Source organism: Oncorhynchus tshawytscha, unplaced genomic scaffold (assembly GCF_018296145.1).
Source record: "Oncorhynchus tshawytscha isolate Ot180627B unplaced genomic scaffold, Otsh_v2.0 Un_contig_6395_pilon_pilon, whole genome shotgun sequence".
NCBI lineage: Eukaryota > Metazoa > Chordata > Actinopteri > Salmoniformes > Salmonidae > Oncorhynchus > Oncorhynchus tshawytscha.
This window is the reverse complement of record NW_024607274.1, coordinates 1-13,760: the sequence shown is the minus strand read 5'-3', so window position 1 is coordinate 13,760 and position 13,760 is coordinate 1. Positions and strand designations below refer to the sequence as shown.

Here is a 13,760-nt window from a genome sequence, read left to right as displayed (position 1 = left end):
CAGCCGGTTGCGGACAGCAGACAGAACGTACAGACGCCCAGCTGGACACTAGAGGGGAGAGGCCTCTGCACGTGACGCCCGCTCAATGTCCGCTTCCAGCTCCCACACTACCGGCGCCACCAAGCAAGAGGCGGGGAGTATGGGAGTGGGATCCATGGGCCGCTCCTCTGTGTCATACAGCCGGGACAATGCGTCTGCCTTAACGTTCTGGGAGCCTGGTCTGTAGGACAGGGTAAACACAAAACGGGTAAAGAACATGGCCCACCTTGCCTGACGAAGATTCAGTCTCCTAGCTGCCCGGATGTACTCCAGGTTGCGGTGGTCAGTCAAGATGAGGAAAGGGTGTTTAGCCCCCTCAAGCCAATGCCTCCACGCCTTCAAAGCCTTAACCACAGCCAACAGCTCCCGGTCCCCCACATTGTTATTCCGCTCCGCCGGGCTGAGCTTCTTGGAGAAGAAAGCACAGGGGCGGAGCTTTGGTGGCATGCCAGAGCGCTGAGAGAGCACAGCTCCGATCCCAGCCTCTTACGCGTCCACCTCCACTATGAATACCAAAGAAGGATCCGGATGGGCCAGCACGGGAGCCGAGGTAAACAGAGCTCTCAGCTGCCCAAAGCCCTGTCTGCCTCAACAGACCACTGCAGACGTACAGGACCCCTCTTCAGGAGTGAGGTAATGGGAGCAGCCACCTGGCCAAAACCCCAGATATATCTCCGGTAGTAATTGGCAAACCCTAAAAATCTTAGCACCTCCTTTACAGTGGTGGGAGTCAGCCAATTATGGACAGCTGCTATGCGGTGACTCTCCATCTCCACCCCTGATGTGGAAATGCGATACCCTAGGAAGGAGACGGACTGTTGAAAGAACAGGCATTTCTCAGCCTTGACGTACAGGTCATGTTCCAACAGTCGTCCAAGTACCTTGCGCAGCAAGGACACATGCTCGGCGCGTGTAGCGGAGTATATCAGAATGTTATCAATACACACCACCACACCCTGCCCGTGCAGGTCCCTGAAAATCTCGTCTACAAATGATTGGAAGACTGATGGAGCATTGATCAACCCGTACGGCATGTTGAGGTACTCATAATACTCTGAGGTGGTACTCAACGCCGTCTTCCGCTCATCTCCCTCTCGGATATGAACCAGATTGTACGCACTCCTGAGATCCAGTTTAGTGAAGAAGCGCGCCCATGCATTAACTCAATCGCCGTGGCGATAAGAGGTAGCGGGTAACTGTACCTCACTGTGATTTGATTGAGACCTCCATAGTCAATGCACGGGTACAGACCTCCATCCTTCTTCTTCACAATAAAGAAACTCGAGGAGGCGGGTGAAGTGGAGGGCCGAATGTACCCGACGCAGGGATTCGGAGACATATGTCTCCATACCCACCGTCTCCGCTTGCGACAGGGGATACATATGACTCCTGGGAAGTGCAGTGTCTACCAGGAGATTTATCGCACAATCTCCCCGTCGATGGAGTGGTAATTGATTCACCTTCTTCTTACAGAAGGCTAGAGCCAAATCGGCATATTCTGGGGGAATGCGCACGGTGGACACCTGGTCTGGACTTTCCACCGTGGTAGCACAAACGGAAACCCCTACACACCTCCCCGAGCACTCTCGCGACCACCCTATGAGAGCCCTCTATTGCCAGGAAATGGTGGGGTTATGATGAGCCAACCAGGGAAGGCCTAGTACCACGGGAAACGCAGGAGAGTCAATGAGAAAGAGACTGATTTTCTCATCGTGAACCCACTGCGTCTCCATGGCCAGGGAGATGGTGGCCTCTCTGATTAGCCCGGACCCTAATGGTCGACTTTCCAGAGCGTGAACCAGAAAAGGTCTATCCATGGGAATAATGGGGATTCCTAAACTATGTGCTAACTCTCTGTCAATAAAATTCCCAGCTGCGCCTGAATCGACGAGCGCCTTATGCTGGGAATGCGGGGAGAACTCAGGGAAACAAACAAGTACAAACAGGTGAACAACAGAGGACTCTGGATGAGAGTGGTGCATACTCACCTGAGGTGTCGCCAGAGTGCCCTGCCTGCTGCCTCGACTCCCAGAGGGACCAACCCGGCACCGACCGGCAGTGTGCCCTCTGCGGCCACAGATGGTGCACGTGAATGCCTCTCCTCCAGCCTCCCTACTCGCAGCCCCTCCCAACTCCATGGGCACAGGAGCGGGAGCGCTGGGAGATGGAACCGATAGAGCCCCCTCAGGATGTCCACAGATGACCAGCAGGTTATCCAACCGGATGGACATATCCGCCAGTTGGTCAAAGGTGGTGGTGGCATCCCTGCAAGCCAACTCCCATCGGACGTCCTCACGAAAGCTGCATCGATAGTGGTCGATGAGGGCCCTGTCGTTCCATTCGTCTCTGGCGGCCAAGGTCCGGAACTCCAGTGCGAAATCCTGTGCGCTCCTCATCCCCTGCCTCAGATGGAAAAGTCATTCACCCGCTGCTCTACTTTCGGGCGGATGGTCAAAGACAGCCCGGAAAGGGCGGGTAAACTCCTCGAAGTGGTCCAATGTCGCGTCTTCCTCTCCCCACACGGCGTTTGCCCACTCCAGAGCTCTCCCTGAGAGGCAGGAGACGTGGGCGGAGACTCTCTCCCTTCCTGAGGGAGCTGGGTGAACAGTGGCCAGGTAAACTTCCAGTTGCAAAAGGAACCCCTGGCACTGTGCGGCCGTCCCATCATACTCCCTGGGAAGGGAGAGACGAATTCAACTGGAGCTGGATCCGGACAGGACCGGTAGAGATAACCCTGGTTGAACTGGTCGAGGCGCTAGAGAGACAGGTCCATGGTCTGGACAAAGCGATCCATCATTGCACCCAGATGATGTAGCATAGCCGTGTGTTCCTGGACGTGTTCCTGGACTCCTCTGACCGGGGTACCTGCTACTGCTGACTCGATGGTAGGTATCGGATACTGTTATGAATGTGTATCGGAGGCGAAGTCAGGTGCAGGAGAGCAGAGTGTAGTGAACAGGCACAATTTATTCTGGTTTAGAAAACAGCATAAACTAACAACAAATGTGCCTAAAAACACGGAACATAGACAAAAATAAATGCCCGTAAAAAAATCCACAATATCCAAATACACGTAACACGAAACTATCCTACACAAAGACATGATGGGGAACAGAGGAATAAATACATATGAATTGATTGGGGAATGAAAACCAGGTGTGCAGGGAACACGACAAAACAAATGGATACATGAAAAATGAAGTGGCGATGGCTAGAAAGCCAGTGACATCGACCGCCAAACTCCGCCCTAACAAGGAGAGGAGCCGACTTCGGCGGAAGTCGTGACAGTGTCCCTCTGCCCTCCAGTTTGACATGCTGCGCTCACTATCCACCAAGCAACCCACAGTTAACCACCACGCAACCCACAGTTAACATGGAGGTCTTGTTCAAGGTCAGGAAGTTCACAGAGCAGGAGGGTTGAGAGGTCCTGATTGGCCGGGGCTTTACTACTCCTTACTCTGTCTCTCCTATCAAGACCCAACTCCAGTCAAATAGTAGCTACAGTATTACAACAGTATTACAACACTATGATCCTGCAATGGCAAGAATGATGGAGCATTTTAACTTACACACATTTGTGCAATGGAATTGTGGGATTTTTGCATATCCCAACTCCCTCTGAGACCCCCACAAGTGCCTTGCTCAAGAGCACAGCGACATCATAATGTGTTTTCCTACTTTGTCGGCTCTGGTATTTGAGCCAGCAAACTTTCGGTAACTGACTCAATAACAGGCTCAAACCTTGAGGCTACGTGCCGCCCCTTTGAATGTAGGATGACTCCCATAGTGGGTCCTGAACCCAGGTCAGCAGCACTCCATTGCTGTGTGTCTGTATAGTTGAGGGTATATTGGGTTAGTAAAACATCAATTCAGTTCTGGTCCCAGAACTGTGGCAGTCTCTACAGTTCCAGCCAATAGGGGGTACTCTGGTGAAGCCCATTGGAAATAAAGTGAATTGGGAAGAGTAAGAATGAAAGACAAAAAATACTGTAAACGGCTGTTACCTGTGCTGACAGGATTAAACGTGAAGTAATCCGTATTTTTCGCGTTGTAGTTTATATGATAAACTCATTGGAAGGGTAACAAATTTGGAGGCACCGCTGAGATTTATTTCCATGTGAGCACCGGCCCATATTCCTGGAACGGACAACGAGTGAGAGACATTGGGAGAGTAGCTAGCTAGCTAGCTAACGTTAGCAGGCTAACCACCTAACGGAGTGTAGTTATCTTGCCATTGCCTGTATTGTCGTTGTTGGTACGTGAATAGGACAATATGAGTCGAGAGAGGGAAACGTTGTTGGATGAAATCGAAAAGAGTTTATGGACTTTAACTGAGGACAATTTACAGCACTTGTGTGTAGTTGTGGAATAGGAGGTGTAGATGACTGAAGTAAAAGGAAAGATTGATAGAAGATTACTGTGAGAAGGAGTATTTAATGGAATTAGAGGATGAGGGAATGTCTTGGCTGCTTCAACTGAAAGACGAAATCAAAGGAATATCGGACTCTGGGGATACTGTGAAAAGTCTGCCAACAAGTCCCATCCAGTCGGCGCCAACGAGGCAAGTGGGACAGCAATATGGAACGCCGTTTGAGTCTTTGGTGTCAAAAAGATACACGTCAAATAACACTATTTGAAGTGTCAAATAATACTCTTTGACACTTCAAATAAGCTTCTTTACCAATCAGGACCTGAGTATGCCTCCACGTCACATCATAATTTAACACGTTCGTTAATTTTGTACGTAGTTATTACACATTGATTACACTCACTCGTATTTCATATGTCACAACGATTCACCGGTACGTATGCTATGAGTCATAGATTTTGTCACTGTTGATCACATTTACTTAAAGGTCGTTTGGACTCCGCCCAAGTCTCATGTACTGAGGAAAGAGGTTCACTCAACTTCTGTTCTTCCGATGTAAAATTAGCTAGCTTGTTAACAATAGCAGCCCAATTTCTCAAAAACTGTAAATCTACCATCTCTGATTGCACCAGACTGCTGCTCACGGACAGAAGAGATGGACTTCAACGACCAATATCCAGGTAACGTTAACTTAATGTTAGCTAACGTTAGCTATCTAACGTAGGTGTTGAGAGTGAGTGGTGTAACGGCTGCAAAAAAAAAGTAACTACATAATATAACACTGACGTTACCAAACTACCAACGGCGTTAGCTAGCTAACGTTAGATCTGCCTGCCATTGATATTTAACTGTACTCAAGATAGCTAGCCAAAGTTAATTGTTCATAATCTAACGTTAATTTTGGAATCTATAAAACGTTAACTAGTTACTGCTGTACAGTAACGTTAGCTAGCTAGCGATGTTGAAAGAAGATATTTTTTTTTAGCTAGTTTGTAGCTAAAGTACGTTAGTTAAAACTGCATCGCCTGTCAATGAACGGTTGTCTTCATGGGTCGGAGGCTCAGAGTTGGCACAGCTCATGCCCAATCAAGACTGAAATATGGCACATTTAGTCAAGAGTCAATGCCTGCAGGCCATTGTTACAGGATTGATAAATGATGTTAATGAATGACAAATGATAATGTCAGGGCAGAGATGAGAGTACATCACCAGAATATTAACACCAGTGAAGAACTGTTACTTGAGAAAATGCTAATTGCCCAGGGCAATGAAAGCGAACGCATGCAAAAGGCCAGGATTTCCCATAAGTTCACACACACACGAGTCAACGCAGTACAGAGTGAGGATAATGGGGATAGCAGAAAGGAATGTGCACAGGCAGAGCCCTCACAGACCACAGTCCGAAAACAAAATAAGTATAATCCTCTCCGAGTAAAATTGATGCGAGCCATGAAGCAACCAAAGAACTGACCTGTCAGGTTGCCTCATTAGTACAGTCAGTGCAGGGCCAGGGTGACCGTTCAGTTAGGAATCACTCCAACAGAAAACCAAGTCCAACCAACAGGAAGAAAAGAAAATCCAAAAGTTGTTATGAGACTGGTCAACAGACTGCCATCATTGCTACAAATGTGGCAGTGATAGCCATCAGTAGGATGTAGGATCAGGGGCAACGCACATCCATCGTGGAGGTCAGGAACCGGGAGTGACCAGACACATCTAGTTCCATCCAGTGACCGTTCAGTTAGGAATCACTCCAACAGAAAACCAAGTGGAAGAAAAGAAAATCAAAAGTTGAAGACTGTCAACAGGCCAGCTACAAATGTGGCAGTGATAGCCATTGGGCAGTCAGGGGCAACGCACATCCATCGACCACAGTCCAAACCTCAGACACATCTAGTTCCATCCAGTGTTGCAGTGATAATCCTCCCTGTCCCAAAATTGAGCAGCCAAGTGAGCAAGACATTTAAACGGGAAGGACCAGCATAGCTCAGAAATGATTGTGTCAGAAAACTGTCTGGGGCCTGGACCTAGTTACAGCAGTTCCCAACATGACATCACCAGTGGACTTTACAGAGATTAGTCCCAGTGGAGAAAAGGTTACTGTAGCACAAGGACAGATCACCACCAACCTACCCTGAAGAACCTGTCACTTGAGAAGAATTAGTTGACAGAGACAATGACCCTTGTGTTCATTGCCATCATTCAACTTCCTCATAAAAGCTGCAGAGACCCTGTGTTGATTGTTGCAACTGGGTACTGGATCCCAACCCCGTATACAGGTGGTGAGGGGCAAAGGGCATCATCCTCCCAGTGATCATTCATCACTGGGGCATACCACAAGGCTGGAGGAAGTAAATCCCTGTTCACCCTCTGGAACAACTACCCCACAAACAGTGGATAGGATTCCATTACCAGAACAACATGTGGGTCAGGTCAGACACTGGTGCAGGACAGGTCACTGTCCATCATTACAAATGCATGTGTTGGTCAACAGAGATGCATACAATAGGAGTAGCGTGCTTCAAATCAAGGCTGAACAATTCCAAAAGCACTACAAACTCATACAGATGCGGATATATGAATGAGTGATGGTACAGAGCAGCATAGGCAAGATACAGTAGATGATATCGAGTACACATCCATCGGGAAACGCCTGGAGGTCACAACCATGGAACATTATATAAGGGCAGTGACCTGGCTAGTGAACATCATTTCTAGTTCCATCCAGTGTTGCAGTGGCTGCAGTGCAAAGGTAGACCTCGCCTTCTGAATGTCAGAGAGAATGTGAAGTTGTGTTCATTGTGTCATAAAGCTGCCTATTGTTCCAAAGTGTGCCAACAGGATCATTGGAAACACCACCAACCTACATGTAAGATTGCCCGCAAGACTGACCACAACTCCCCTTGTCCCATGACACAGAGAGAGTGGGGGCCAACTACCCCAGGACATTGTAATATAGCATAGCTCATTCGTGAAAAAGTGTCGAGTGTGGTGTTATATGGAGGGTGTAAAGACACAGGGGCTCAGGTATCCATCATTACTGAGGAATGGAGAAAACGTAATTTATTTGAACCGGATGTGAGAGTGATCTGGGGCCTGGACCTACAAAGTCAGGTCGGGAAAACATCAAAACGGCCATCTCGAAAAGTTGACATTACAGCAGTGAATACTACCAACATGACATCACCTTACCAAGACAAACAGTGATAAGGACTTTACAGAGATTAGTAGCGTGTCACCTGGTTCCTGTGCCCAGTGGAGAAAAGGTTACTGTAGCACAGGTTCAGGACAGATCCCCACCGGAACCTGGCCCTGACAACGGTCAAATAGAGTGGTGGGACCTACCTGTAGAGGTTCAGCACTTGAGCCAAGACCAACAAGAATTAGTCAAAAAGATGCTCAGACAGGAATCAGCTGTTTTCGCCAAAGATGACAATGACATAGGGTGTATTGAAAATCTCAGAATGGAGATGTGCCACGCCCCTTGTATGCTGAGGTGAAAAGCCACCTTCAGGGGCTGCTGAACCAAAACTTCATCAGGAAGTCAACTTCCTCATACGTATCACCTTTGGTCTGCGTACGGGGAAAAGATGGGATTTTAAGACTTTGTGTTGATTACAGAGGATTGGACAAGACGACTGTTCCGGACAGGCATCCCATACCCCGTATACAGGAAATAGTTGATGGTTTGGGAGAAAACTCATGGTTTACAGTTTTAGATCAAGGAAAGGCATACCACCAAGGCTTCGTGGGAGAGGAGTCCAGAAAATACACTGCCTTCAGCACCTCTTGGGCCTTATATGAAAGGAAAAGAATTCCCTTTGGCTTATCAAACAGTCCCTCTGCCTTCCAACGAAGCATTGAGGAAAGTTTAGAGGGGGATAAGAGGTAGAATCTGTATAGCATATTTGGATGACGTTCTTATTTTTAGTCAGTCATTTGAACAACATGGGGAAGATGTCCGTCAGGTACTAAGGCAGCAAAATAAATGGGGCATTAAACTCAAATCAAATCAAATGTATTTGTCACATACACATGGTTAGCAGATGTAAATGCGAGTGTAGCGAAATGCTTGTGTTTCTAGTTCCGACAATGCAGTAATAACAAACGAGTAATCTAACCTAACAATTCCAAAAAGGGATAAAGAATATGTACATAAAGATATGAATGAGTGATGGTACAGAACGGCATAGGCAAGATGCAGTAGATGGTATCGAGTACAGTATATACATATGAGATGAGTAACGTAGGGTATGTAAACAAAGTGGCATAGTTTAAAGTGGCTAGTGATACATGTATTACATAAAGATGCAGTAGATGATATAGAGTACAGTATATACATATACATATGAGTTGAATAATGTAGGGTATGTAAACATTATATTAAGTAGCATTGTTTAAAGTGGCTAGTGATATATTTTACATCAATTCCCATCAATTCCCATTATTAAAGTGGCTGGAGTTGAGTCAGTGTGTTGGCAGCAGCCACTCAATGTTAGTGGTGGCTGTTTAACAGTCTGATGGCCTTGAGATAGAAGCTGTTTTTCAGTCTCTCGGGTCCCTGCTTTGATGCACCTGTACTGACCTCGCCTTCTGGATGATAGTGGGGTGAACAGACAGTGGCTCGGGTGGTTGTTGTCCTTGATGATCTTTATGGCCTTCCTGTGACATTGGGTGGTATAGGTGTCCTGGAGGGCAGGTAGTTTGCCCCCGGTGATGCGTTGTGCAGACCTCACTACCCTGATACAGCCCGACAGGATGCTCTCGATTGTGCATCTGTAGAAGTTTGTGAGTGATTTTGGTGACAAGCCGAATTTCTTCAGCCTCCTGAGGCGCTGCTGCGCCTTCTTCACGATGCTGTCTGTGTGGGTGGACCAATTCAGTTTGTCTGTGATGTGTACGCCGAGGAACTTAAAACTTACTACCCTCTCCACTACTGTCCCATCGATGTGGATAGGGGGTGCTCCCTCTGCTGTTCCTGAAGTCCACAATCATCTCCTTTGTTTTGTTGACGTTGAGTGTGAGGTTACATTCCTTACACCACACTCCGAGGGCCCTCACCTCCTCCCTGTAGGCCGTCTCGTCGTTGTTGGTAATCAAGCCTACCACTGTAGTGTCGTCCGCAAACTTGATGATTGAGTTGGAGGCGTGGAGAGTCCGCATGTTTTGGTTGCGGGCTGTGTCAGTGGCACTGTATTGTCCTCAAAGCGGGCAAAAAAGTTATTTAGTCTGCCTGAGTGCAAGACATCCTGGTCCGTGTCGGGGCTGGTTTTCTTTTTGTAATCCATGATTGACTGTAGACCCTGCCACATACTTCTTGTGTCTGAGCCGTTGAATTCAGGGCTGATAAGTGTGACCTATTCAAGAATGAGATCCGTTATTTAGGAAAAATCATTTCTGCTGAGGGTTACAGAATGGATGTTAAAGAAATTGTAGCAGTGCAAGAACTGGTAAACAGGCCATCAACAAACGGGAGAGAGTTGAGGAAACTACTGGGGTTTCTAGGGTACTATAGGGGTCATGTACAGAACTTTTCACAACATGCTAAATGTCTCTATGACTTACTAGCAGTGAAGTCGGAGACCCCGGCATCCGGGAAGCGAAGGACCAAGGTAGCTATGCAGTCGGGACAGGCTCTGCCCCACCAGAAAGTTATATGGGAGGATGCTCACCAGAGAGCATTAGAACACTTGGTGAGTGTGTTGACTAATCCACCTGTGCATGCTTACCCAGATTTCAAGAACCCTTTTATCCTGCATGTTCATGCCTCCAAAGAGGGATTGGGAGGGGTGTTATACCAACGACAAAGTGGCAAACTGAGAGTCATTGGATATGGCTCCTGCATCCTGACTCAAGCAGAGAGAAACTATCACCTTCACTCAGGGAAACGGAATTCTTGGCCCTCAAATGGGCAGTGACTGAGCGATTCCGAGATGACCTATTTCATGCTCCCTCTGTGACAGTGTACAGTGATAATAACCCCTTGACATATGTACTAACTACAGCAAGACTGAATGCCACCGGTCATCGCTGGGTGGCAGAGCTGTCTGACTTTAATCTCACACTGAAGTATCGTCCTGGAAAGGTAAACACTGACGCAGACTTTCTGTCACACTCTCCTTTGCATGCTGAACATTACATGGAAGAATGCACAGAGAAACACTCACTTGGAATAGTAAAAGCAACACTCAATGATGTTCAGATACAACAGAATGACTGTGTAACGTGGATATCCACGGTCACACTATGGCCATCAGTGCAAGATGAGCTGTCATGGTGGGGGCGAACAGTTACAGATCGACTGTCTCCACACGATATCATGCAGGCTCAGTTAAAGGATGCGGCTGTCTCGAGAATCTTGGAACTGAAGAGTCAAAGGACTAAGCCTAAACCAACAGAATGTCAACAAGAGTCATACAAAGTCAAACAGTTACTGCAAGAGTGGAACAGGCTCCATGCCTCACCAGATGGATTATTACAAAGGAAAACAGCAAAAAGAGGCCTCCCGGGTGGCGCAGTGGTTAAGGGCGCTGTACTGCAGCGCCAGCTGTGCCATCAGAGACTCTGGGTTTGCGCCCAGGCTCTGTCGTAACCGGCCGCGACCGAGAGGTCCGTGGGGCGACGCACAATTGGCCTAGTGTCGTTCTGGTTAGGCAGGGCTTGGCCGGTAGGGATGTCCTTGTCTCATCGCGCACCAGCGACTCCTGTGGCGGACCGGGCGCAGTGCGCGCTAACCAAGGTTGCCAGGTGCACGGTGTTTCCTCCGACAAATTGGTGCGGCTGGCTTCCGGGTTGGATGCGCGTTGTGTTAAGAAGCATTGCGGCTTGGTTGGGTTGTGTATCGGAGGACGCATGACTTTCAACCTTCGTCTCTCCCGAACCCATACGGGAGTTGTAGCGATGAGACAAGATAGTAGCTACTAAAAAACAATTGGATACCACGAAATTGGGGAGAAAAAGGCGTAAAGAAAACAGCAAAAAGGACACAAGGTGTGGTACCAAGTCAGTATAGAACACTGATTTCCAAGTACTTACACACTGAAATGGCCCATCTAGGAACAGAAAGAGTGTTGAACTTAGCACTAGCCATTTAAAACAATGCCACTTTATATAACGTTCTCATACCCTACATTACTCATCTCATATGTATATACTGTACTCTATACCATCTACTGCATCTTGCCATCTTGATGTAATGTATCACTTGCCACTTTAAACAATGCCACTTCATATAATGTTTTCATACCCTACATTACTCATCTCATATGTATATACTGTAATCTATACCATCTATTGCATCTTGCCTAAGCCGTTCGGCCATCACTCATTTATATATTTTTTGGTACATATTCGTATTCATTCCTTTACACTTGTGTGTATAAGGTAGTTGTTGTGAAATTGTTAGGTTAAATTACTTGTTAGATATTACTGCATGGTCAGAACTAGAAGCACAAGCATTTCACTACACTTGCATTAACATCTGCTAAACATGTGTATGTGACAAATACATTTGATTTGATTTGACGAGAATGCTTTTATTGGCCGCACATGCAACATGACATTGAACACTTTATCACCAAAGTGTGTAAGTGTATCAAACAAAAGAAACCCAGTGTAATAACTAGGGCCTCAATGCAACATGTACGAGCCACAGCTCCTTTCCAGATGATTTCAATTGACTATGTGCATTTGGAGAAAAGCAGAGGGGGCTACGAGTACATTTGAGTTATTTTAGATAACTTTACAAAATTTGCACAAGCCTACCCCACCAGAAATAAGTCAGGGATAACTGCAGCAAAAAAGCTTTTCGATGATTTTTTCCCAAAGTTTTGCTTTGTTTCAGAAATCCATCATGATCAGGGAAAAGAGTTTGAAAATCAGTTATTCAGAGCCTTGCAGAACTGTACGGGAATAGCCAATTCCAGTACCTCTCCATATCATCCACAGGGGAATCCGAGATTTAACCGTACACTGTTGTCAATGTTGCACACACTAGATGAAGAGAAAATGGCCAACTGGGGAAATTATCTGAACAAGGTCATTCATGCATATAATTGTACCACCAGTTTTCTCACCGTATTTCCTGCTATTTGGAAGGGCTCCACTGCTACCTGTTGACCTTGACTTTGGGTTACAGATAAAGGAACAGGAGAAATCATACCAGGATTACGCTAAGAAGTGGCAGCCACAGATGATTGAAGCCTTTGACATCGCCAGTAGAAACATGGAGAAATCAACAGCAAAGGGAAAAGCCTACTACGATCGGAAGAAAATGAGTTGGGTTCTGGTCTCAGGGGATCGTGTACCGGTGAGGAACATGTCAGAACGTGGGGCGCCGGGAAAGCTAAGATCACACTGGGAGGACCAAATACATGTGGTGGTAACCAGGAAATGTGATGACAGCCCTGTCTATGAGGTCAAACCCAAGAGGGGTACAGGCAGGGCCCGGGTTCTGCATCGCATTATGCTCATGTCATGTAATTCCCTACCATTTGAGGAACCTGTTGAAACACCCAGTAGAGGTCTGTGGAGAAGGGAACCACCCCAGCAAAATCAGCAAAATGGGGAGAGCGCTGAGTCTAAGAGCTCAGATGAGGATTCTTATCCAGTATTCATCAATAGGCCACGTAGGGATGAGGAGAGCAGACAGAGTAGCACACAACTAGTATCAGATAATAGTGAGGAACGGGGTCAGACTGATAGAAACTTCACTGTGAAGGAGTGCCAGCCAGTCCTCAGAGAGAGCCTGGAGAGGACCCGGGTAAATATGGAAACAGCTAAGGGTTCAGAGACTCAATCATCTCATGATGAAGTGGACACGGATTCATTGGGGTCACCCATGACCTTGCCCCGCCGTTCGGCCCGGCAGAGGAGGCCCAGAGACATTCTAACCTATAACACTTTAGGGCTGCCAAGCTCTTCTCAGGATACCAACTAGAGATGTTCTGATGTGTATATATTTTCTCGTTTACCTTTACTAATCACAGTGTGATAATGTTTAGTGGGGGTTTTGTCTTTGCACATAAAGGCAGACTGGACATGTCTAGATAGTTATGTGGCTGTTAGGCCAGTTTTCTCCGTTGTTCTCATGACCAGTACTTACATCTTCTGTTTGTTTTGAAGCTAGTGAAATGTTTGGGGGTGTTGTAAGGGGCTTAGTACATATGTATTTCAGCCACTAGGGGGTACTCTGGTGAAGCCCATGGGAAATAAAGAAATATAGTTTAAGTGAATTGGGAAGAGTAAGAATGAAAAACTAAAGAAAGACTGTAAATGGCTGTTACCTTTGCTGACATGATTAAAAGTGCAGTAAACCGTACTTTTCGCGGTGTAGTTTATATGATAAGCTCAT

The 13,760-nt window shown here is 46.9% G+C and overlaps 1 protein-coding gene across 1 annotated transcript; it reads left to right on the top strand.

Moving 5' to 3' along the window:
* Nucleotides 1–4,494: 4,494 nt before the first annotated feature.
* LOC121842426 lies at nt 4,495–13,752 on the top strand. Its single transcript, XM_042312416.1, has 3 exons — nt 4,495–4,600; nt 5,041–5,088; nt 12,546–13,752. Exon 3 carries the CDS (start codon nt 12,600–12,602, stop codon nt 13,344–13,346), a length of 747 nt encoding a protein of 248 aa, XP_042168350.1. The 5' UTR covers nt 4,495–4,600; nt 5,041–5,088; nt 12,546–12,599; the 3' UTR covers nt 13,347–13,752.
* Nucleotides 13,753–13,760: the final 8 nt, after the last annotated feature.